General features: G+C 41.0%; 2 protein-coding genes across 2 annotated transcripts; both read left to right on the top strand.

Moving 5' to 3' along the window:
* On the top strand, positions 1 to 6,539 carry GCK72_003195 (uncharacterized protein; the record flags this gene model as incomplete). The annotated part of the gene is made up of 7 exons (XM_053723875.1): positions 1 to 48; positions 110 to 217; positions 2,756 to 3,367; positions 4,068 to 4,329; positions 5,069 to 5,154; positions 5,475 to 6,114; positions 6,442 to 6,539. 7 exons carry the CDS (start codon positions 1 to 3, stop codon positions 6,537 to 6,539), a joined length of 1,854 nt encoding a protein of 617 aa, XP_053592520.1.
* Positions 6,540 to 17,028: 10,489 nt separating this feature from the next.
* Positions 17,029 to 24,247, top strand: GCK72_003194 (uncharacterized protein; the record flags this gene model as incomplete). Its single annotated transcript, XM_053723874.1, has 5 exons — positions 17,029 to 17,241; positions 19,032 to 19,398; positions 21,141 to 21,835; positions 22,990 to 23,310; positions 24,092 to 24,247. The coding sequence occupies 5 exons, from the start codon at positions 17,029 to 17,031 to the stop codon at positions 24,245 to 24,247; spliced, it is 1,752 nt and encodes a 583-aa protein (XP_053592519.1).
* Positions 24,248 to 25,056: the final 809 nt, after the last annotated feature.

The following is a 25,056-nucleotide window of genomic DNA, read 5'->3' as shown; positions in this document are numbered from 1 at the left end:
ATGTTTCATCCACCGGAAAAACCTCTGGGTCCGCGGGTTCCTGTCAAGGTAAGTAAAAATATTTTTTGAAAAAAAATTTCCAAAAAAAACTTTTTTTTTGAAATTCCAGGCCGATCGATTCACACCGAGTCCACCGAAACCAAAGGGCGGTTTGCAACGTCAGAAAGGATCGAGTCAGCTGGAAATGGCAGTGAAACCTCCTCAAGAAACTCAAAAAGTAATTTTTGAAAAAAAATTTCAAAAAAATATTAAAATCACGTGTCCCCGGAAAAAAAATCGATAATTGATAATTGATGTTGGCTCTATAAGATTCTCCAGAAAATTTCACGCATTTTGAGCTATTTTTTATCAATTTTAGGCCAAAATTGTGTGTTGTGACGTGGAAAATCGATTTTTCAATTGATAAGAGCTGAAAGATAAGGAAATAAGATGAAAAACGTTGGTTTTGGCACTGAAAACTTGATTTTCGGCGAAAAAACCGTATTTTTGACCGGGAAACCCTGAAAAAATAGATTTTTCACCAAAAAACTCAATTTTTAGTCTAAAAATTCGATTTTTTCAATAAAAATCATGTTAAGGATAGAAATTGGAAAGTAAGGATTACAAAATATTGATTTTCACTAAAAATTGGGCTTTTTTCAATCATTTACAGCCAAAAATCGAAAATTTTTGATGAAAATCGATAATTTCGAGACTTTGATCTACTGATTTACAGCAAATTTCGTTCTAGACTAATTAGAGTTCAATCAAGAGTAATTAGGAGTAATTAGCATTTATTTGTCGGCGGATTAGATGAGATTTGACAAGTTGCCTAATATCTATCTGATAGGAGACTAATTAGATGGTAATTAGGGACCAGATTGAGTAATTATAGAAAATTTTCAGTAAGTTTAAATTGTATATATTGAATTTCAGCAGATTCCATAAATATAATGATTCTAGTCAGATTTATAGTTACTTTTAGTTATTTTTAGAGGCGGCGCTTGGGTTTTCGAGCTGAAAATCTTGTTTTTGAGTGATTTTCAGTCTTTTTTCAGCGATTGTAGTTGAATTTAGATTCAAAATTTAGAGTGTTTTGGGTGGAGCGAGTTTAGGTTGAAAACTAAGAAAATTAGAGTTTTTAGGTCAAAAATAGGTTTTTTTTTCCAAAAATGCCGAATTTTTGACTATACTTCAGAATTCAATCAAAAGCTAGTTATGCATCAAAAAATTGAAATTTTTAATGTAAAATTTCAAAAAAATTGGTAAAAAATAGGTACCTTTTTTAAGTCGGGCCGTGTTTTCAACCAAAATTTTATGGTTGAAAACGGATTTTTAACCGATTTAGCCTGTATGGATTCATTTTAATACATATTTCCACATCAATCCGATCCATTTTCGAATCAATCCTGACAAAAAATTTAATAACTTTGGATTTGCGCAAAAATCATACTGAATTTAGCTAGTTTTGTATCAATTGATGTACTTTTCCATCTGGTTAAATTAGTTTCTAATTGGATTCATGGTGGATCAACAACAGTTCCGAGAAAACTAACTAGGGAAGGTCATGGACTCGGTCTGGAGTTATGGTTCGTGACCTATATCATTGGAAAGCTGAGAAAATGCTGATTCCAAATATGTATTCAGTTTTTGCCTTCGAGGCCTGGTATTCAAGAAAAAGAAGGTTAAAGATTGGAAAAATGACAAATTATTGCCTTTCTGACACGCGAAAAATGTTTTGAAACTTTCTAGCGATTTTCGCGTGTCAGAAAGGCAATAATTTGTCATTTTTCCGAGCTTTAACCTTGTTTTTCTCGAATATCAGGCCTCGAGGGCAAAAACTGAATATATATTTGGAATCAGCGTGATTTCAGCTTTCAAACGATATAGGTCACGGCCCATAACTCCAGACCGAGCCCATGACCTTCCCTAGTAAGAGTTTTGGGGGAAAAATGGGTGCAGATAAACTCAATAATAGCTGAAATCGTCAGAAATTGATTGAAATCATTCTTAAATTGTAGAAAATTGAAATTTATTTTTTGTGCGAAATGGAGTCAATTAACTCAAATTTTGATACATATTTCCAGATCAACTCGCTCAGATTAACACAGTAGTATCTGGAAGTATACGGTAATTTTTCAGTAAATTGAGACTATTGAAAACGCGTCAAAGGTGCGCCAGAAACTCGCCCAGAGGGATTATAAAATGATACAAACGCGTCAAAGGCACGCCAGCTGCTGATCTTAAGATTACTGTAGTTACAGGAAATCTGGAAGTATACGGTCATATTTTTAGTAAATTGAGACTATTGAAAACGCGTCAAAGGTGCACCAGACTCTCGAATCGGTCATTTTTTGTGGAACTGGGGAGCCTTTGACGCGTTTTAAATGGCCAAATTCACTGTTTTTGCGCATCTGGCGTTCCTTTGACGCGCTTTAAATTAACGATTAAAATAACGAGTACTGATTTAGACAAGTTAGAATTGATTTTAGCAACTTACACAGAATTCCAGATCAATTTTAATGAAAATGGTTTTGAATACATTTTTGAACTAAAAATTGATTTTTTCATTGAAAAATTAAGTTTTTAGAACAAAATCTAGGCTTTTTCTGGTCAAAGGCTTTTTCTGGTCAGTTTTTTGTTCGAAAATCAACGTTTTCCACCCCATTTCCTTAGCTTTCAGCTCTTTTCACCGTCTTCAATCGATTTTCAGCCAGATTTTCGACCATTTTGACCAATTTTTACCGATTTCAAGCAATTTTTCTGTAATTTTCAGCTAAAACCATCGAATTCCTCCACCAAACTGATTCATTCCGCTTCAATGGTCAATCTGACAACAACAACGACTCGAGCACCATCCGCTGCTCCATTAAGCTCCGCCCCCTCAACAACAACAAATATCTACGCGAAACAATACATTCCAAGAAGTGGGCGGAGCGTCTCGACGCTTCGCCACGCCTCCGCGGAGCCCCGACGAGCAGGAGGAGGCCCCGCCCCTTTTAGAATAGAGCCAAGTGATCAAATGCAACTAGTCGAAGGATTTCCGACGAGTTTTTCGACGAAAAAAGTGGAAAAAATGGAGAATTCTGGAAATACGACACCGCCGCCGTCACTGACGTCTTCTGAATCGGATTCTGGAGCATCTGGAGCTCCAGGACTCATCAGAAGTGCCAGTGGATCTATGTTGCTCCGTCGGACCGCCGAACGGACACGCAGACAATCGGAATCACCCAAAAAAACGACGATGAGACGGTCTGGGTCGGTGGGCGGAGCTTTGAGTGAAGTGGGCGGAGCTTGTGGAGTGGGCGGAGTCTTCCCGAAAGAATCAGAAGATGTCGAGATGAAGGAGACGCCCGTGTTGAAGAGAAAGCGGACGACGTCGATGACGGTGGGTGGAGGCTTGAAAGTGGGCGGAGCCTAGAAAGAACGCTAGAAATGGGCGGAGCTTATAGAGTACCTTAGAAATGGGCGGAGCTTGAAAAGAGCCTTAAAAGTGGGCGGAGACTAAAAGTAGGCGGAACTTATGAAAAGGGTAAAAAATGGGCGGAGTTTCAAAAGTGGGTGGAGCCTAAAAAAGTGGGCGGAGCCTAAAAAGAACGTTAGAAATGGGCGGAGCTTGAAAAGAGCCTTAAAAGTGGGCGTGGTTTAAAAAATGCCTTTAAAAGTAGGCGGAGCCTCAAAAGAACCTAAGCAGTGGGCGGAGCCTAATTTGGGGCAGTGTTAGACTGAGAATGACGGAGTTTTGTGTCATTTTTTAGGTTTTAAATGAGATTTTGACGGGGCGGAGCCTGAAAAGTGGGCGGAGCTTAGAAAGACCTGAAAAGTGGGCGGAGCCTGAAAAAAAGACCGGAAAATTGCTAGAAATTGCCCAATTTTTCTCTTATTTCTGCGTAAAATCCCTAGAAACCCTAAGCTCCGCCTCCAAAAACCACAAAAATCAATGAAAAACCCCCAAAATTAGGCTCCGCCCACTAAACATACAAATTTTAACGAATTTTCTAGCAATTTGTGACTGAAAATCGCTTCAAAAATATCAAATTTTCAGTTTTCCCAATCCATTTTTCCCTGAAAATCCCCGATTTTTTCAGTCTCTCCTCCAATCGATATCCACCAACGACGACGCCCCGCCCATTCTCACTCCTCAACGGACACGCCCACTTCGCGGAGCATCGGTAGGGGGCGGAGCCTCCTCTCCACAGAAGAGTCCAATGAAGAAGATGACGTCATCGTCATCACCGATGAAAAAACGCGGACGTCCAGAAGAAGGGGGCGGAGCCTCCGTGGCTCCGCCCAGTCCACGGAAAAGAATTCATTTCGCATCGATGGCGATGGGAATGGACAGAGTTAATGGTAGGTGTCAAAGTGGGCGGAGCCTATCTCAGGCTCCGCCCCTATTTTCCAACTTTTCAGAGACCACGCCCACCTTTTAGCTGGTGTTTGGGCTCCGGAAAAGGCTAATTTTCCGATTTGTGGAAAACGAGGGGCGGAGTTTAATACAGGCTCCGCCCACTTTTTGTAACAAGCCAAGCTCACTGTTTCCACCGGTTTATAAAGGAAAAGAGGGCGGAGCTTAAGCTTAAACAGTTTTAAAAATTGCTGAAGCTCCGCCCACTTTTCGGTTCAGATTAGGAAAGTAGGCTCCGCCCATCATTAGGAGTTCTGGAAAGTAGGCGGAGTCAGTGTAAGCCACGCCCCCATTTTCGACGATTTTTTTGAGAATTTAAATCTCAAAAATGCAGAAAAGGGGCGGAGTCTATGTTGCCTACTCTCATTTCCAATTTTTGTGCAAAAAGAAATGCATTTCGCGCTCCAAAACGGGTAAAGTGGGCGGAGCCTAGATCAAACTCCGCCCCTTTTCAATCATCATTTCTTCTTTAAACCTGCTGGAACAGTGGGCGTGACCTTGTCCAAACATTGCTGCAAAAAGTGGGCGGGGTCTGTTTGGCAAGCTCCGCCCCTCTTTTTCACCAAAAAATTGCAAAATTAACCGTTTCTGCACCTCACACACAAGCTAAAAAGTGGGCGTGGCCTATCTTTTTGCAATTTGACCACCTAAAAGTGGGCGTGGCCTATCTTTTTCTTCTTCCAGATGGTCCACCAATAGCCATAATTCTGCCATCACAACCACTCGCCTCCACACCAATTCGTAATTTGAGACAATCAGTATTCAAACCGGTCAGTGAACACATTGAACGGACTCATGGAACACCACTCCGGAAGAGTGGAACGACTGCGGTAAGTGGGCGGAGTTTCAGACAAAAAAAGTGAAAATTTTGGCTCAAATTAGCCCAAAAATTGCAAAATTATCATAAAAACGGGCCTGACAAGGCCTAAAAACGGGCCTAATTCCCAATATTTTCAGGACGTCCGCCCACCTACCGTACCCCCGAAACTTGTGACACGCTCAACGTCCGGAGAGATTTATTACAGTGCGAATGAAGACGGTAGGTACCTAAAAGTGGGCGGAGCTTAAGTCTAAATGGGCGGAGCTTCAGAAATACTTCAAGCCTAAGGGGGCGGAGCTTCGGAAATACTATAAGCCTAAATGGGCGGAGCTTCAGAAATACTATAAGCCTAAGTGGGCGGAGCTTCTCAAGCCGAAGTGGGCGGAGCTTCAGAAACACGCTTACCCTAAGTGGGTGGAGCCTCTGGAATACTCAAAGCCAAAGTGGGCGGAGCTTCAGAAATACTATAAGCCTAAGTGGGCGGAGCTTCTCAAGCCGAAGTGGGCGGAGCTTCAGAAACACGCTTACCCTAAGTGGGTGGAGCCTCTGGAATACTCAAAGCCAAAGTGGGCGGAGCTTCAGAAATACTTCAAGCCTAAGTGGGCGGAGCTTCAGAAATACTATAAGCCTAAGTGGGCGGAGCTTCTTAAGCCAAAGTGGGCGGAGCTTCATCAAAACTTTTACCCAAAGTGGGCGGAGCTTCAGAAATACTTCAAGCCTAAGTGGGCGGAGCTTCAGAAATACTATAAGCCTGAGTGGGCGGGTCTTCAAAGACACTTTTACCCTAAGTGGGCGGAGCTTCAGAAGTACTTCAAGCCTAAGTGGGCGGAGCTTCATCAAAACTTTTACCCGAAGTGGGCGGAGCTTCAGAAATACTTCAAGCCTAAGGAGGCGGAGCTTCGGAAATACTGTAAGCCTAAGTGGGCGGGGCTTCAAAGACACTGTTACCCTAAGTGGGCGGAGCTTCTTAAGCCGAAGTGGGCGGAGCTTTTCACTGCTTTAAGCCTAAATGGGCGGAGTCTCTTTAATAACTTAAGCCTAAATGGGCGGAGCTTCAGAAATACTATGAGCCTAAGTGGGCGGAGCTTTTCACTGCTTTAAGCCTAAATGGGCGGAGCTTCTGTATTAATATAAGCCTAAATGGGCGGAGCTTCTGTATTAATATAAGCCTAAATGGGCGGAGCTTCTGGAACAGTTTAAGTCTAAGTGGGCGGAGCCTAAATAAACGCATTTTCAGATGTGGCAACACCGAAACGAAAGGCATCCAGAGAGGAAGTTTACTCGACACCGCTGGAATTCGGAAAAGGGGGTGAGAATTTGGCTGAAAATCTATAAAAATCGTCTGAAAATGAGGAAAATCCGCGAAAAATGAGGTGTTTTGTCTGAAAATACTGTGAAAATAGCAAAAAATATGGTCAAAATCGGTTGAAAATGGTCTGAAATTGACTGAGAAAATACGATTTCGAGTTTGTTTTGTTGAAAAATACGGTTTTCCTAGCTTTAATCGCTTCTTTTCAACGTTTTTAGTGCCAAAATCACTTCTGAAATCTGATTTTTCTATCCAAATACTCTAAAAATTTCATAAACCGCGTCAAAGGTGCGCCTGACCAGAAACCAGGTTAGAGGCGTCAAAGGCACGCCAGCTGCTGATTTTAAGATTACTGTAGTTGTTACAGTATCTGGAAGTCTACGGTCATTTTTGAGTAAATTGAGGCTATTGAAAACGCGTCAAAGGTGCACCAGACTCTCGAATCGGTAATTTTCATGCTCTCTGGCGCACCTTTGGCGCGTTTTAAATGTCCGAAATCGCCGTTTTCACAGGCCTGGCGTGTCTTTAGCGCGCTTTGATTCGCCTAACTCTATTTATGCTAAGCTGGCGCACCTTTGACGTGTTTTAATAACCTAATTCTCTGTTTAGGCAAATCTGGGGCACCTTTGACGCGTTTGACACCTCTTTTTACGCGTCAAAGGTGCACCAGACTCTCGGAATAACAGCAGCTGGCGCGCCTGTGGCGCGAAATTAGGTTTTTGGGTTAAAAACGGCCAAAATTCGTCATTTTCACTCAAAAACCCCGATTCGCCGTTTTCTCTCGTTTGGCGCGCCTTTGACGCGTTTTCAAATAACCCAACGAACAAAAATTGTTGTACTCTTCTGACCGTTCGACGTATCTTAATCATGATTTATGACAATAATATGTATGTGTTGCGTCTTCTCATCTGCGTCTCGTCATCTGGTGACGATGCCAAAATCGAACAGAAGACTAAAAGAAGTCGTCTCGATGGTCATCGCATCGTTCATTTTTGTTTCTAAGAGAATTTTGGCATGATTGGAGTCGAAAATCGCCCAAAAATCAGCTATTTTTGAGATATTTTGACTGAAAATCGTTGAAAATCAGTCAGAAATGGCTTAAAATCGCTGAAAAGTTTGATTTTCATTGTCAAAATCATTGAAAATTGATAATTTTCACCTAATTTCGACCCAAGTTTGCTGAAAATCTAGCTGAAATTCCAGGTTTCCAGATTTTTAGACGAATTCCCGATGATTTTGGTATGATTTGACACAACTTTTGCTGAAAATCTGTCTTAAATTTCAGATTTTTTGCTATATCATAGTGAAACACGTGAAAATCATCCCCATTTTCTGTTTTTTGAAGAAGAAAATGATAACGAAAGTCACTTCCCCTTTTTGTCTCTTTCATTTGATCTACTCTACTTTTCTTCTATCTCTCGTTCAAAAAAAGATTTTTGGTTCGAAAATGGAGAAGTTTTTATCAAAAATCTATACTTTTTGGGCGAAAAATGGCCACAAAAATCAGTTTTTCTTCGAATTTTGTTTGAAACGCGTCAAAGGTGCGCCAGAAACTCGCCCAGATGGATTATACGACGATACAAACGCGTCAAAGGCACGCCAGCTGCTGATCTTAAGATTACTGTAGTTACAGTAGTATCTGGAAGTATACGGTCATTTTTGAGTTAATTGTGACTTTTAAAAACGCGCCGAAGGTGCACCAGACTCTCGAATCGGTCATTTTTATACTCTCTGGCGCGCCTTTGACGCGTTAAAAAAATTCCAGAATTCACAGTTTTCAGGGGCTGGCGCGCCTTCGGTGCGTTTCGAATCGTCAAAGTCTCAAATATTACGAATCTGGGGCGCCTTTTCCGCGCTTCGAATCGCATATATCTCAATTTTCACGGGTCTGGCGTGCCTTCACCTCTTTTCCGCGAATCTGATTGCATTGAAAACGCGTCAAAGGTGCACCAGACTCTCGATTCGGTCATTTTTAATGCTTTCTGGCATAAAAGTACTGAAATTTGACAAAAATCTAGATTTTCAGACATTTTTGAGGCAGGAGGCGTTCCTTCACATTTTTAAAGCGGAAATTCAAATTTTCAGACGAAAAATGAGATTTTCAAGCAATTTTTTCACCAGAAAACGTTGAAAATCTTGTGAAAAGTCTGAAAACCCACTTTTTGAGTGAAAATCCGACTTTTTAGAGAGATTTTCCTAGAAAAACTAGATTTTCGGTTTCTTAATCTTATTTCCAGCTGAAATTTGCTCAAAAACCCATTTTCTCTGCTATTTTTTCGTGTAAAAACCCGTATTTTTGACATCAAAAAGAAACTGCTAGTAGATCAATTCCACCACGACTATACTCTAGTTTGATCTACTTGATCTCTCCGTTTTTCTATTATATTTTTCGAAGATCTAATCGATTTTCTACGTTTTTTCTTATTTTTCGCCTTCCCTTCTTCCCAAATAACTAACTAAGAGAATGATAACAGCTGCTTTCTCATTCTCTCCTTCCTTGATCGTTGATCAGGCGTGTTTAGAGTTGAAAAGTGAAGAGAAGAGAGAAAGTTGTTTGTAGTTCGGATCAAGCTCTTCTCTTTTTGATCTCCAGGAGCATCGAAAATTGCTTTTAGGCGACGTTTCAATTGATTTTTTGGTGGAAAAATTAATTGCATTCAGAGCACGATTTTAGGATGAATTTCCTATTTTCAGTCTATCAGAGGCTCAAAAATGCGTTATTTTCTCCGTTTTTCCATGAATTTTGGATCTAAATACCAGAGTTGCATGGAATTCCGACTTCCGGATAACAAAAATCACTTCCGACTTCCGACTTCCGTTTTCGGATGTTTACTTCCGACTTCCGTCATTCCATAATTGTGGGATTTCGGAAAAGTACATCTCGCAGAAATAGAAGGAAAAATGGTCTAAAAAGACAGAAAATGAGCTTTTTTTCAGCCAAAAACTAATTTTTCACTGATTTTCGCGAATTTTATGAACTTTTCTCTTGGAGTTTTTGAATATTTGCGAAAAAATCAATTGATTTCCAACTTCCGACTTCCGGGCGTTTTTTCACTTCCGACTTCCGGATAAGGGAAATCGCTTCCGACTTCCGGATAAGGAAAATCACTTCCGACTTCCGGATAAGGAAAATCACTTCCGACTTCCGACTTCCGGGCGTTTTTTCACTTCCAACGTCCGAGTTCCGGATAAGGGAAATCGCTTTCGACTTCCGGATAAGGGAAATCGCTTCCGACTTCCGGATAAGGGAAATCGCTTCCGACTTCCGACTTCCGGATACGAGAAATCGCTTCCGACTTCCGGATAAGAAAAATCACTTCCGACTTCCGGGCGTTTTTTCACTTCGGACTTCCGACTTCCGGATAAGGAAAATCACTTCCGACTTCCGGAGAAGGGAAATCGCTTCCGACTTCCGGATAAGAAAAATCACTTCCGACTTCCGGAGAAGGGAAATCGCTTCCGACTTCCGGATAAGAAAAATCACTTCCGACTTCCGGGCGTTTTTTCACTTCGGACTTCCGACTTCCGGATAAGGAAAATCACTTCCGACTTCCGGATAAGGAAAATCACTTCCGACTTCCGGAGAAGGGAAATCGCTTCCGACTTCCGGGCGTTTTTTCACTTCCGACTTCCGGATAAGGGATATCGCTTCCGACTTCCGGATAAGGAAAATCACTTCCGACTTCCGGGCGTTTTTTCACTTCCGACTTCCGGATAAGGGATATCGCTTCCGACTTCCGGATAAGAAATTTTCACTTCTATGCAACTCTGCTGACTAGCTACAAACATGTAATATTCACATGTTTGCTCCACTCGCTATCAGTATCAGTGTCATTTCATCGAAAACAGAGAGTTTATCAGTATATTGATTTCCGTGTAGTTTCATTCATTTTTGATCTACTCGTAGATCAAAAATAGTCGAAAATTCATGAAAAACGAAACGAATCACTCATTTTTCATATTTTGTAGTTTTCACCTGTCACGAACTATATCAAGCTGAAAATAATCGAATTTTCAGTAGTTTCTATGAAACTATGACCCTGGAAACTGAAACACCTCACTTACGAGTAATCCCCGTCCAAATATTGACGTCGGTTGATCGAACTCATTGGTTTTAAGACAAATGGTCAATAATATCGGAACACACTGTCGTCAGTAGATCAAAAATTGACGAAGCGCGGTCTTTTTTTTTTAACTCAGAATCTTTGGTTTAGAAATTTCTCGGTTTTTTTGGCGGAAAATACGGTTTTCCTAGCTTAAATCGCTTCTTTTTTGCGTTTTTAGAGCCAAAAACACTTCTGAAATCTGATTTTTCTATCCAAAAACTCTTTTTTTTGCTTCTAATGACATAAAACGCGTCAAAGGTGCGCCAGAAACTATACTAGAGGCGCCAAAGGCACGCCAGCTGCTGATCTTAAGATTACTTAAGATGACTTACAGTATCTGCAAATATACTGTCATTTTTGAGTAAATTGAGATTATCGAAAACGCGTCAAAGGTGCACCAGACTCTCGAATCGGTCATTTTTTATTCCCTGGCGCATCTTTGACGCGTTTTGAATGACCAAATCTCAATTTTCGCGAATCTGGCGCACCTTTAGACGCGTTTTTGTCGCTTTCTTCTCCTGAGAATGACTCCTTCTTTTCGTTTCGAATTTTCGGTTTGTCCACGTAAAAACAAACAGAAAATCAGAGAATTCTCCTCTCTTGGCGGCGCCACGACTGCGTTTATTTATTTCGGAATAAGAGACACAGAGACACAGAGAGAATGAGCAATGCTCAATTGTGTGTTCCCCCATTTCTCTTATTCTCTCTGAAATACGAGCTCTCCCCCACCACTTATATGTCGTCTTTTTAGACCTCACATAGAGATGGATATATTCGTCTAAAAATGCTCGAAATTTGGCTCTTGGAGCAGAATTTTGGAGCATTTTGAAGCTGAAATTTGGCTCAAAACGCTCAAAACTGGCCCTGGTTTCTTTGAGCTCAGTTTTGGAGCATTTTGAAGTTGAAAATCATGCTGAAAATGCTCAAAATTGGCTCCTGGAGTCCTGGAGCTCAGTTTTCGAGATTTTTAGTCTGAAATCTGACTGAAAATACTCAAAATTGGCTCCATATGGTCACTGGCTCCTGGAGCCCAGCTTCGAACTTTTTTGTAGCTCAAAACGCTCAAAATTGGCTCTGAACTAGAATTTGACTAGAAACACCCAAAATCGGCTCCCTAAGCTCTTGAAGCACAATTTTCAAGGTGTTTTGTAGCTAGAACTTGGCTCAAAACGCTCAAAATTGGCTCTACATCGCTAATTTCGAGATTTTGCGTCTAAAATGTGACTGAAAAGTCTCAAAATTGGCTCCACATGGTCAGAGCTCTATCTGAGCTCTTAGAGCACAATTTTTGAGGTGTTTTGTGGCTGAAATCACTCAAAATTGGCTCTGAATTCTTGGAGCTCAGTTTTGGAGCATTTCGTAGCTGAAAATCAGGCTGAAAATGCTCAAAACTTACTCCATATGGTCAGAGCTATCCGTGAGTTATTGGAGCACAATTTTCGAGGTTTTTTGTTGCTGAAATTCCTCAAAATTGGCTCTGGATTCTCGGAGTTCAATTTTTGGAGCATTTTGAAGTTGAAAATCAGGCAGAAATTGTTCGAAATTAGCTCCACCTGGTCATAGACCCTTTTGGACTCTTGGAGCTCAGTTTGACCTTTTTTGGAGCTGAAATTTGGCGCAAAAAGCTTAAAATCGAGATTTTTGTCTACAATCTGACTGAAAGCACTCAAAATCGACTACATATGGCCAGAGCTCTCCCTGAACTCTTGGAGCCCAATTTTTGAGGTGTTTTGTGGCTGGAATCCATCAGAACTCAATTTTAGAGCATTTTGAAGCTGAAAATCAGGCTGAAACTGTTCCAAACTGACTCCTGGACTCTTGGAACTCAAATTTCGAGTTTTTTAAATCAGAAATCTGACTGAAAACACTCAAAATCGGCTCTCTGAGCAGCGTTTTGGAGCTGAAAACGACGTTTTCAGACGATTTCAGGCTGAAAATGCTCAAAAAACTGTCTAGAATCGTTCTAACTCATTTCCAAGCACCTTCCAGCTCCTGAAACTCCAAATTTGCTGAAAACAGCGTCTTTACCGATTTCTCCATGAGGAAGTGCGGTAGAGCGCACTTGCTATACGACATCTGATAATTGGCTGAAAATAGGCTGAAAATCAAGATGATACATCTTAACATCACCCGGTTCAGTGTTTTGCTGTCGCAAATGTGCTCCATTGAGACACTCCGCCACCTAGATTTCAGTAGAGCGCACTTGCTATACATGATTCCGGTAGAGCGCACTTGCTATACACATTCACAAATGTTTGCTCTCTCTAATTTCGAGGTGTTATCATCTCGAAAGAGAGAGAAATTCGACCGCTTATCAGTGTCTATATATATACTTCATATATATATATTGATTACCTGTAGTTTCCGCTAATTTTTGATCTACACGAAAAATTGAGGTGTTGGTAGATCAAAAACAGTTGGAAAACATCGAAAATCCAGTAGAAATCACTGAAAATGACGCAATTTCAGCCTGAAATAGCCTTGAAAACTCTAAAAATGACGAAATTCTATGGTTTTTGTACCGTTTTACCTCATTTTCAGTCAGTTTTTACCAGATTTCGAATGATTTTTCAGTTTTTCTTGTCGAAAATGACATTTCAACGTAGAGTCCTCCCCCAAAGTCACTTGCAAGTGTGATTTATGAGCTTTTGAGCTTCCTCATCCTTTAAGAGTCGCTGAAAATCTGAAAATTTCGCTCTAAAAGTGATACAATTCAGGTTTTTTACTAGGATGTTTTAAACGCGTCAAAGGTGCGCCAGATCCGAGAAAAGGGGCATTTCGGGACTTATACATAGTATGATGATGCAATCCCGTTCACTGTTTAGTGGACAATGGATTCTATCTCTCTGCTTCTCTGCGTCTCTCCTCCTCTCACACTCTCTCTGCAAAGTTGCAAACCATCCCTCGTCTCCCGGTGTCCAAATATAGGGAAACGTGGATCGTTTTTAGATCGCTTTGGAGCTCAAAGACCTCGAAAACTGACTGAAGATCACTTTTTTTTTAAACCCGAATATGGGATTTTGACACCTTTTTGAGCAGAAAACCCGGTTTTCCATCTCAAAAATCGCTGAAAATCTGAAAATTTCGCTCTGAAAGTGATAAAATTCATATTTTCACTTTGATCTTTTAAACGCGCCAAAGGTGCGCCACAACCGCAAAACAGGAAGTTAGGTCATTTGAGACGCGTCAAAGGCACGCCAGGGAGCATAAAAATGACCGATTCGAGAGACTGGTGCACCTTCGACGCGTTTGTATCATCTATATAGCTCCTATAGGCTAGTTTCTGGCGTACTTTTGACGCGTTTTACTTCTCCATGGTCTTAAATCGTTAATCTCCCCTCCTTGACGTCATCTATTCCCGTTCCAACCGGTTTTTAATCTTTGTCTTTCAAAAATTGATATCTTATCACTCTTCTTTTCCTTTTTAACCTCTCATTGACACTTTGATCGTTCTCTGAAAAAGGGTTTCCCCCCCCCCCCCCCCCCCCCGAATAATGATCGAATATCGTGGAAAAGTGTCGGAAAGTCCGCTGATAACACATTAGTTGTGTAGTCCACGTGGACAAGTGGTTTTCGCGTAAAAACTCCAGAATTCTCACTTGTCCACGGGGACTACACGAACCAAGACTAAGTTTTCGCGATTTCCACCTCAAAAACCGCTCATTTTTTATCGAAAAATTCAAACTTCACTATCCCAACTTGTCCACGAGGAGTACACGAGCCAGAACTTGATTTCTCGGATTTTACATCAAAAATCACTACTTTTAACCGAGAAATACCAATTTCCTCACCCCAATCTTGTCCACGAGAACTACACGAGTCATGATTTGTGATTTTCGCTTTTTTCACCGAAAAATTCAAACTTCACTATCCCAACTTGTCCACGAGGAGTACACGAGCCAGAACTTGATTTCTCGGATTTTACATCAAAAATCACTACTTTTAACCGAGAAATACCAATTTCCTCACCCCAATCTTGTCCACGAGAACTACACGAGTCATGATTTGTGATTTTCGCTTTTTTCACCGAAAAATTCAAACTTCACTATCCCAACTTGTCCACGAGGAGTACACGAGCCAGAACTTGATTTTTGCGATTTTTCTCTCAGAAATTCAAATTTCTCTCCCCAATCTTGTCCACGAGGAGTACACGAATCAAGTTGTGAAACACAAAACTAATCGACACTCGACAATTGATCTTTTGAGTTTTGTTTATTTTTCGGCTCTTGCTCACTTGCTCTCTGCGTCTCTCACTCTCTCGGTTCTCTGATTTTTGTGCGACATGTTTCATTGGAGTTTTCTGTGTGTTTTATCTCTAGCTGGCGTGCCCTTGGGCGCGTTTTCAGCTGGATAAATACAATTTTCAAGTTACTGGACTACAGTACCCTCAAGACCTTAAAATTTGGGTCTGGCGCGCCTTTGACGCGTTCACGAAACTAAAATTACCCGATTGTACCATAAATTTGGGGGAATTTTACACAATTTCGAAAACTGGAAGAAATCCGCGCCAAAAGCGCGCCAGACACAATTTAATGGTTCTATCGGGGGAATGTTTGTTCTGTAAACGCGTCAAAGGCGCGGCAGGTTCAGTTTTTTTTCGTTGTCTCTGCTGGTAAACGGGTTACTGTAACACTTCAAACCAGTTTTCGCTGATTAAAACGCGTCAAAGGTGCGCCAGAAACTTGCACTAAAGTCCTTAAGATGATACAAACGCGTCCAAGGGGCGCCTTTGACGCGTTTAAAGGTGATTCACCGTCTCCGACCAGACAAAATGGCACCATTTCTCTCTCTCTCTGTATGTATTATTAGTGTATTTAGTGCAAAGAAACGACGCCCCCGGTTTTCTCAGAACGCTTCGATCTCAGTATTTACTCTCTCTCACTGAGAGAGAAAAAGTGTCCAATGAGACAGTCCGAGAGAGCTTTTGATTTTCGAAAATTGAAGCATTTTGATATGATTTTTGTGCTTTTGATGTCATAAAACGCGTCAAACGTGCGCCAGACTCTCGAATCGGTCATTTTTGCGAATCTGGCGCTCCTTTGACGCGTTTGAAATGGACGAATTCGTAGAGTTTTCACGAGTCTGGCGTGCCTTTGACGCCTTCAAAAAAGAGGTTTAGATTGCTCAAAACGCGTCAAACGTGCCCCAGACCAATCGAGATTTTCCCTCAATTATTGAGTGAAAAATCGTGAAAAATCGCGATTTTCACTCTAAAACCGTCAAAAATGGTGATTTCTCAGAAATCTGTTCATTATATAGTGCCAAAAATGTTCAAATAACATAACTTTTTTGCGAAACGTACTCAAAAACGGGTATTCTTACTGAAAATTACTCGTTTTTTTGGTGGAAAATATGGTTTTCCTCGCTTAAATTGCTTGTTTTTTGAGTTTTTACCAAAAACACATAAAACGCGTCGAAGGTACGCCAGAAACTTGCCTAGAGGATCTATATAGACGAAACAAACGCGTCAAAGGCACGCCAGCCGCTGATCTTAAGATTACTGTAGTTACAGGAAATCTGGAAGTATACGGTCATATTTTTAGTAAATTGAGACTATTGAAAACGCGTCAAAGGTGCGCCAAAAACAACAAAAAATCGTTTTTAGGCTCTCTGGCGCGCCTTTGACGCGTTTCAAATGACTGAATTCACTGTTTTCAGGGGCTGGCGCGCTTTTGACGCGTTTGAAATTTCCGTTCCGAGAATCTGGCGCGCTTTTGACGCGTGAGGGTCAGTTTTTCTGGATTTTCAACTCAAATTTGCTCTAAATTCCATCCGAATCTCATGATTTGGGTGCGTAGATCAAATCATCTGTTCCATATTACACTGATCTCAATATATCTCTCCCCATCTTCTCTAAACTACTCATAGCTTTCGCGTCATTATCAGTATCACGTCACTTTTGACCCCTCTAGTCATCTAGTTCCGTGTCTTTTAGTGGAAAATACCGAAAAATGCTCAATTTTTAAATTAAAAGGCTGAAAGTTGTAATTTTTAGCCTAAAAATCTTCATTTTTTGACTGAAAATCGTCAACTTTTGCTTGAAAATTGTTAATTTTTGACTAAAAATCTTCATTTTCTGACTGAAAATCTTTGTTTTTCGACAAAAATCTTTATTTGTTCATTAAAAATTGTCAATTTTAGTGTAAAAATTGTCATTTTTGACCGAAAATGCTCAATTTCAGGCAGAAAATCGTCATTTTCAGACTGAAAATCGTTATTTTAAGCTGAAAAGCGTTATTTTCAGGGTAAAAATCCCTATTTTTAAACGAAAAATCGTCTTTTTTGACTGAAAAGCTTCATTTTTAAGCTGAAAATTCTCAATTTTTGACTTGAAATTGTCATTTTTGCTCTAAAAATCTCAATTTTAAACCATTTTTCATCCCAAAACCCACCAATTTTTGCAGAACAAATGGTTCCACTCGTCGAAAAACAAATATCGATTGATTCTTCCTCGACGTCATCATCAACATTCATGACTTCAGATGGACTCATCGACGACAACGGATCCTATCAAGAATCGATGAAAACGATAAAAAAAGGACAGGCGAGTTCATTGTCGAGATGCTCATCGTTGAAGATTACACCTGTCATCACGACTACTCAGAATACGGGAGAATTGGAGGTATGGGAAAAAAACCGAGAAAATCCAAGAAAAAACGAAAAATTTGAAGTTTTTCGAGTGAAAATGACGAATTTTGGCCGTTTTTAACCTAAAAACCTAATTTCGCGCCTCAGGCGCGCCAGCCGCTGTTATTCGAGAGTGGCGCACCTTTGACGCGTAAAAAGAGGTGTCAAACGCGTCAAATGTGCGCCAGATCCGTGAAAACACCGAATTCAGCGATTTCAAACGCGCTGAAGGCGCACCAGGAAGCTTTAAAAATGGCCGATTCGATGAGTCTGGCGCACCTTTGACGCGTTTTCAATGCAATCAGATTCGCGGAAAAGAGGCCAAGGCACGCCAGACCACTCGTGAAAATTGAGATTTAGGCGATTCGAAGCGCGGAAAAAGCACGCCAGATTCGTAATATTTGAGACTTTGCGATTCGAAACGCGCCGAAGGCGCGCCAGCCCCTGAAAACTGTGAATTCTGCGATTTTTTGAAACGCGTCAAAGGTGCGCCAGAGCGCATAAAAATGACCGATTCGAGACAGTCTGGTGCACCTTCGACGCGTTTTCAATAGTCTCAATTTACTCAAAAAGGACCGTATACTTCCAGATACTACTGTAACTACAGTAATCTTGATATCAGCAGCTGGCGTGCCTTCGAAGCGTTTTATGACGTCTGAAGCACAAAAAAGAGTTTTTGGATAGAAAAATCAGATTTTAGAAGGGTTTTTGGCACTAAAAACCTGAAAAATAAGCGATTTAAGCTAGGAAAACCGTATTTTCCATCAAAAAACGAGTCATTTTCTGTAAGAATACCCGTTTTTGAGTACTTTTCGCAAAAAAGTTATGTTATTTGAACATTTTTGGCACTATATAATGAACAGATTTCTGAGAAATCACCATTTTTGACGGTTTTAGAGTGAAAATCGCGATTTTTCACGATTTTTCACTCAATAATTGAGGGAAAATCTCGATTGGTCTGGGGCACGTTTGACGCGTTTTGAGCAATCTAAACCTCTTTTGTTGAAGGCGTCAAAGGCACGCCAGACTCGTGAAAACTCTACGAATTCGTCCATTTCAAACGCGTCAAAGGTGCGCCAGATTCGCAAAAATGACCGATTCGAGAGTCTGGCGCACTTTTGACGCGTTTTATGACATCAAAAGCACAAAAATCATATCAAAATGCTTCAATTTTCGAAAATCAAACGTTTATTACACGTGAAACCAACCGTTGCTCTACGTTCCCTAATAATATTCTTTGGAAAATCAGAAAATGTATTTTTCCATAATAATTTCCTAATCAATTTTCGATGGATTCCTAATCGCAGTGATTGTCAATCGAATAATGGTTTCTATAAGTTTTTTTCTTTTAAAACTGTTCTGAAAATTGCTGAAAAATTCGAATTTTCAGTCATTTTCAGCTCGTTTTCGATCGAAATTCATATTTTTCAAGATGTTTTTCTGAAAATGTTTTTCTGAAAATAGTGAATTCGGACAACGCGTCGAAGGCGCTCCAGATCATCATTTTTGACGTTTTTGTAATGAAAATCGCGGTTTTTCACGATTTTTCAGGCAATAATTGAGGGAAAACGCGTAAAAGGTGCGCCAGACAGAAAGAGCGGTGACCAAAAATACGCGCCGAAGGCACGCCTGATAATCAGGAATCCAGCGAAATTTCGAAATAAAAAACGCGCTGAACGCGCGCTCGACTACATTATGATAATTTTCAGACTTTTCTGCAAATTTTTCGACTAAAAAACACATTTTTGACTGAAAAATTCAAATTTTCATTCATTTTTATTCCAGAAATCGATCTCAACACAATCGCTTCACACCACTGCTCCATCCACGTCTACAGGCTCCGCCCCCTCTCTTGTCCGCCACAATTCGACACCGATTTTCCGATTCAAAGTGTCGCCGTCGAGCTATAAGCCACCGGCTCCGGCGCCAGTGGCTCCTCTAGAAGCTACAGTAATCCCTACAGTAATCCCTATGGAGACTACAGTAACCCCCGAGAGTACTGTAGATGTTACCCCAATCGATCAGATGCCGTCGACGTCGTCAGCATCAGAAGACGTCGTCAAGAAAGAAGAATCTGACGATGTGGTGAAGAAACCGAAGAAGTCGTCGTTGAGAGAGCCTCTGGTAGAATTCCCGCAGAGAGATGATTATGGTGAGGGTTTTGACGCTGAAAATGGGGAAATTTGACTGAAAATTGAACGATTTGAGCGAAAAAATGAGAAAAATCGCACTTTTTTTGCTAAAAATTGAGTTTTTTGAAGAAAAACGGATGATTTCTGTGAAAAAATGACACATTTTCAGACGAAATTGACCATTTTCCAACTGAAAATCAAAAAATTTCCGACCCGCTGGCGCGTCTTCAGCGCGTTTTTGAAGATTTTGAGCTGAAAATGGGAAAAAAAAAGATATTTTTAAGCCGCAAAACCGGAAATTTGACTAAAATGGAACAGTTTGACCATAAAAATCGGGAAAATCGCACTTTTTTCGTGAATTTTTTGAAAAAATGACTCATTTTCAGTCAAAATTGAGCATTTTCCAATTAAAAATTAAAAATTTTTGTCCCTCCTGGTGCGCCTTCCGCGCGTTTTCGAGGGTTTTTAGCTGAAAATTATAGTAGTTTTAAGCCATAAAATCGAAAATTTGACTGAAAATTGAACGATTTGAGCATAAAAAAGAGACAAATCGCTTTTTTTTTTTAATTTCTGTGAAACATTTTCAGTCAAAATGGTGAATTTTGGTTAAAAATTCAAGATTTTCAGCGGAAAAATCGAATTTTCAGCGAAAATCCAAAAAACCGGATAATTTATATGAAAAATGACTCAATTTCAGCCAAATTTGAGAATTTTTCATTGGGAAATTGTCAATTTTTGCTTAAGATTCGATTTTTAAGCTGAAAATCTTGAAATTTCCTTTAAAAAATCGTTAATTTTGGCTGAAAATGAATCATTTTTCACATTACTTTCAGCCAAAATTGATCATTTCTTTATCTGGCGTGTCTTCAGCGCGTTTTTTGGTCTCCCGTTTCTGCCTGGCGCACCTTTGACGCGTTTCGAATCTCATAGGTCTCAATTTGTTGCGAATCTGGCGCGCCTTAAGCTCGTTTTTTTCTGTTGGAGTTTTGCTATTTGGCGCACCTTTGACGCGTTTCGAATGGCCGCATTCACTGTTTTCAGAATCTGGCGTGTCTTTGACGCCTTCGAAACCTTCTTTCCGCGAATCTGATTGCATTGGAAACGCGTCAAAGGTGCACCAGACTCTCGAATCACAGCATCTGGCGCGCCTGAGACGCGATATGGAGGTCAAAATTGGGTTTTTTAGGTTGAAAAAAAGCAGTTTTCCATCCAAAATTTGTGATTTTCACTTGAAAAACTTCAAATTTGCGGCTCTGGGGCGCCTTTGACGCGTTTTAAATGGCCGAATTTACTGTTTTCAGGGGCTGGCGTGTCTTTGACGCGTTTGGAAACACTTTTCCGCAAATCTGACGCGCCTTTGACGCGTTTTTAAGCCACTCAGAGAAGGTTTTAGGCAATTTTAAAGCGTTTTTAAGCAAAAAAAGTGATTTTCGACTCAAAAAATGCTCAAAAATTGCCATTTTCAACTAAATTTTTCCTAATTTTTGCAGAAGAAATTTAATAAAATCACGAATTTTGTCCCCTGGCGCACCTTGGGCGCGTTTTCTGATTTCTTATTTCTTCCTGGCGCGCCTTTGACGCGCTCTGAAATAGCCGAATTTTACTATTTTCACGAGTCTGGCGTGCCATTGACGCGATTTAAACCTTCTTTTCGCGCCTTTAGCGCATTTTTAAGCAGTTTAGAGCAGTTTTTAAGCGTTTTCAAGCAAAAAAAAAGTGATTTTCGACTCAAAAATTTTCCAAAATTTAAAAATTTTTGCAGGAGCCCCCCGCCCCCGGAAAATCCGTTTCTCGGGTCTCGACGTGCACTATTTCGACCGTCTCCAAGGCAGTCTTACTGTACCAAAAGAGGGCTGCGTGACACTCGCAATGCACCCACGTCATCACACTCATCGACACTTCTCCCTTGCGTCGGGACGTCGTCCGCCACTGAATTTGGAGTTATATGAGGATGGAGAGTTGTCAGAAGACGAAGTGATTCATCCAGATGACGTCGAGGAGATCGAAGAAATCCAAACGACAAAACATATGGATCCAATCGAGCCGAAACAACGCATTCAAATTCTCAAAAAATCCGGTGTAAAATTGGAAAAAAATGGGGGCGCCGAGGCGATGAAAACCCTCAGAACGACCCGTTCGATATGCGGATGCGACTGTCCGAACGGTGCGTGTGACCCTCTCACTTGCCAATGCTCTCTCGACGGTATCAATTGTCAAGTCGACGGATCCGCCCAACATCCGTGCACGTGTCAGGCGCACCTTTGCCGCAATCCGGAGGGGCGGAGCTTCTACGATGAGGAGGCGGTTCGAGGATATCGACGGAATGCGATTGCAATGTACTATGTGTCGCAGAAGACGGGAATTCAGGGGTCGCCAAGGATCACCAAGTTTGTTGATAGTGATGAGGAGGCGGAGCAAAAAGGGGCGGAGCCTCCTACGATGAGCCGCAACAAGATGGTGAGTTTTGTTTTGAGAAAGGGGGCGGAGCCTAAATGAGAAATTGGAAAAGGGGCGGAGTCTAGGTGAGAAAGGAAGAAAAGGGGCGGAGCCTAAATGTGATTCTGAGGAGAAGTGGGAAAGGGGGCGGAGCCTAAATGAGACTGAGATGAGAAGTGGGAAAGGGGGCGGAGCCTAAATGGCGTTTAGATGAGAAGGGGAAAAGGGGCGGAGCCTATGAGAAAGGGGAAAAGGGGCGGATCCTATGAGAAAGAGGAAAAGGGGGCGGAGCCTAGTTCTTGTTTTTGACGAGAAGCGGGGAAAGGGGGCGGAGCCTAAATTAGATATAGGTGAAAAGGAGGAAAAGGGGCGGAGCCTATGAGAAAGGGGGAAAGGGGCGGAGCCTAAATGAGATTTTGAGAAGAAGTGGGAAAAGGGGGCGGAGCATAAATGAGACTGAGATGAGAAGAGGAAAGGGGCGGAGCCTATGAGAAAGGGAAAAAGAGGTGGAGCCTACGAGAAAGGGGGAAAGTGGGCGGAGCCTAAATGGGATTCAGATAAGAAGCGGGGAAAGTGGGCGGAGCCTATGAGAAGAAGGAAGGGGCGGAGTCTAGTTCTTGTTTTTGAGAAGAAGGGGGAAAGTGGGCGGAGCCTAAATGAGATTTAGATGGGAAAGGAAAAGGGGGCGGAGCCTAAATGAAATTTGGTTGAAAATGAGGTATCCCTGGGAGCGGAGCCTCTGAGAAGGGGCGGGGCCATTTTTTATCAAAACGAAAACTGTTAAAATAAAAAGTAGGCGGAGCCTGATTTTTAAAAAAAATCCTGAAAAACTATATTTTGGAACCAAAAAAGTGTGGGGGGAGCTTAGCAGCAAATTGAAATGAATAAAAGTGGGCGAGGCTAGAAAAAAGGGGCGGAGTCTAGAATCAGGGTTAAGGAAAGAGGACGGAGCCTACAAGCGAAAACTGTTTAAAAATTTTTAAGTGGGCGGTGCCTAATCTCCAAGCTCCGCCCATTTTCAATTCTGGAAGAAGTTTCAATTCAGAAGAAGACTTTCTGTGCTAGAAAAATCATGAAAAAAAAAATGTTGCACAAAAAAGTGTGGGCGGAGCTTAGCAGCAATCTGCAATGAATAAAAGTGGGCGGAGCCTATTTATTAAACAATTTTTTTGCAGAAAAAACTGGAAAAATCGCCTCAAAAATATCCGGTGACACCGGTCTACGCCCGCCGCCCCCGTTCGAATCTATCGGATATTCGAGAGAGTTTGAGTGAGCAAGCCACGCCCACTTCTTCCACATCGACGTCTTCTTCTATTCTGACGACGCCGTCGACGTCTTCAACTACTTCAACACTATCCGATCGAATGCGTGCAATGCATCAATTGGATAATGACACGTGTGTTGAAGAGGAGAGAGACGAAGACGCAGACGTTGAAGAGGGACCGATTGGAAATGGAATGGATGGAGAACAGGAGGAGGAGTACGACGGGGATAAGGTAAGTGGTCTAATGAGAATTACCGAGAAAAAACTGAAAATTTGGCTGAAAATTGAACGATTTGAGCAGAAAAATTGGAAAAATCGCTCATTTTTAGCCAAAAAAAGGGCAATTTATGTGAAAAAATGACTCATTTTCTGGCAAAATTGACCATTTTTTATCAAAAACGAAAATTGGTCAGGGGACTAGTTTTCCGGAAATTTGGATTTCTAGGCCACCAACATATTTTTCGATTTTATACTCATTTTGAAGCTCTTTTCATGCTGAATTTGAATTTTTCAGTTTCCTGACCTGATTTTGGGATTTTAGGACAGTTTTGACCGGGGGACTAGTTTTCCGGAAATTTGGATTTCTAGGCCACCAACCTATTTTTTTGATATTATACTCATTTTAAAGCTCTTTTCACGCGGAATTCAATTTTTTCAGTTTCCTGACCTGATTGTGGGATTTTAGGGCAGTTTTGACGCCGGGGGACTAACTTTTTTCAAAAATTGAATTTCTAGGCCACCAACTTATTTTTCGATATTATACTCATTTTAAAGCGGTTTTCATGCTGAATCCGAATTTTTCAGTTTCCTGGCTAAATTTTGTAATTTCAGGCCAATTTTGACCGGGGGACTAACTTTTTCGAAATTTGGATTTCTAGGCCACCAACCTATTTTTGATATTATACTCATTTTGAAGCTCTTTTGACGGTGAATTCGAATTTTTCAGTTTCCTGACCTAATTTTGCGATTTTAAGCCAATTTTTCCCATCAAAAAAAAGTGTGTTTTTTTGCAGGAAGAAACGCTTCTAGAAGAGGACGAAGACGGAGACATACCGAATCTAACACTCCGCGAAGAATACGTTGCCAATGAGGAGCCAGAAGTCGTCGTCGACGCCGAAATGATCGAAACGACGGCGATGAGTCCGGCGAAACCGACGCTCGTCGTCTAAAAAATATTTAATTTAATTTTTTTGAAAAAATATATAAATTTTCAAAAAATTTATTTTTCCCACCATTTTTTTCTGTAAATTTCGATAATAATTGCATATATCCTCTCACATAACTCTTTTTTTCCTATTTTCCCGCCAAAATCCAATTTTCTGGTCTATTTCTCCCACTTTTTTTTTGCAATTTTTTTTCCGCTTTTTTCTATGTAATCTCTTTCCCCTCTATTTCCATGGCCACCCTCCCTCCCCCAGGTTCTTTTTTTTCCATTTATTATTTCATTTTCGCTTTTCCATCCATTTTTACAAATTTCGACACAATTTCTGTATGTTTTCTAAATATCCGTTTTCTATTCCCCCCCCCCCAACCCATACGTGTTTTTAAAAAATGTATTCTGTAATAAAGAAAAAGTCGAATTTTTGAGATTTTTTGGCCTAAAATCGATCTGAAATCTAGAGTCTGGTGTGTCTTTAGCGCGCCTGTTGGCGGCGAGAACTGCTGGTTTTATCACCACCCTCGACACCTTGGGCTAAGTGTGACACGTGTGGCGCAGTTGGGTGAGCGTTAGCGTGGTGGACGGTGGGGTTGGGGTTCGACTCCCGCCGGTGGTAAAAGCTTTTTAACTTTTTTGATTTTCGCTATTTGCACTATTTGCAACTTAAAAAGGCAAAAAAGAAGGTAAACAAATTAAAAGGAGGTGAGGGGAAGGCGACGTCGCATAAGGGGAAGGTGGCGGAGACACGATTGCGAAATTTCTGTTCAGGCGCTTCTATGCGTTTGGGGGCACACCTATTTCATTCCTCTTATCGCTTAT

Source organism: Caenorhabditis remanei, chromosome I (assembly GCF_010183535.1).
Source record: "Caenorhabditis remanei strain PX506 chromosome I, whole genome shotgun sequence".
Classification (NCBI taxonomy): domain Eukaryota; kingdom Metazoa; phylum Nematoda; class Chromadorea; order Rhabditida; family Rhabditidae; genus Caenorhabditis; species Caenorhabditis remanei.
The sequence above is the reverse complement of the archived record's forward strand: the minus strand, read 5'-3'. Positions and strand labels throughout refer to the sequence as shown.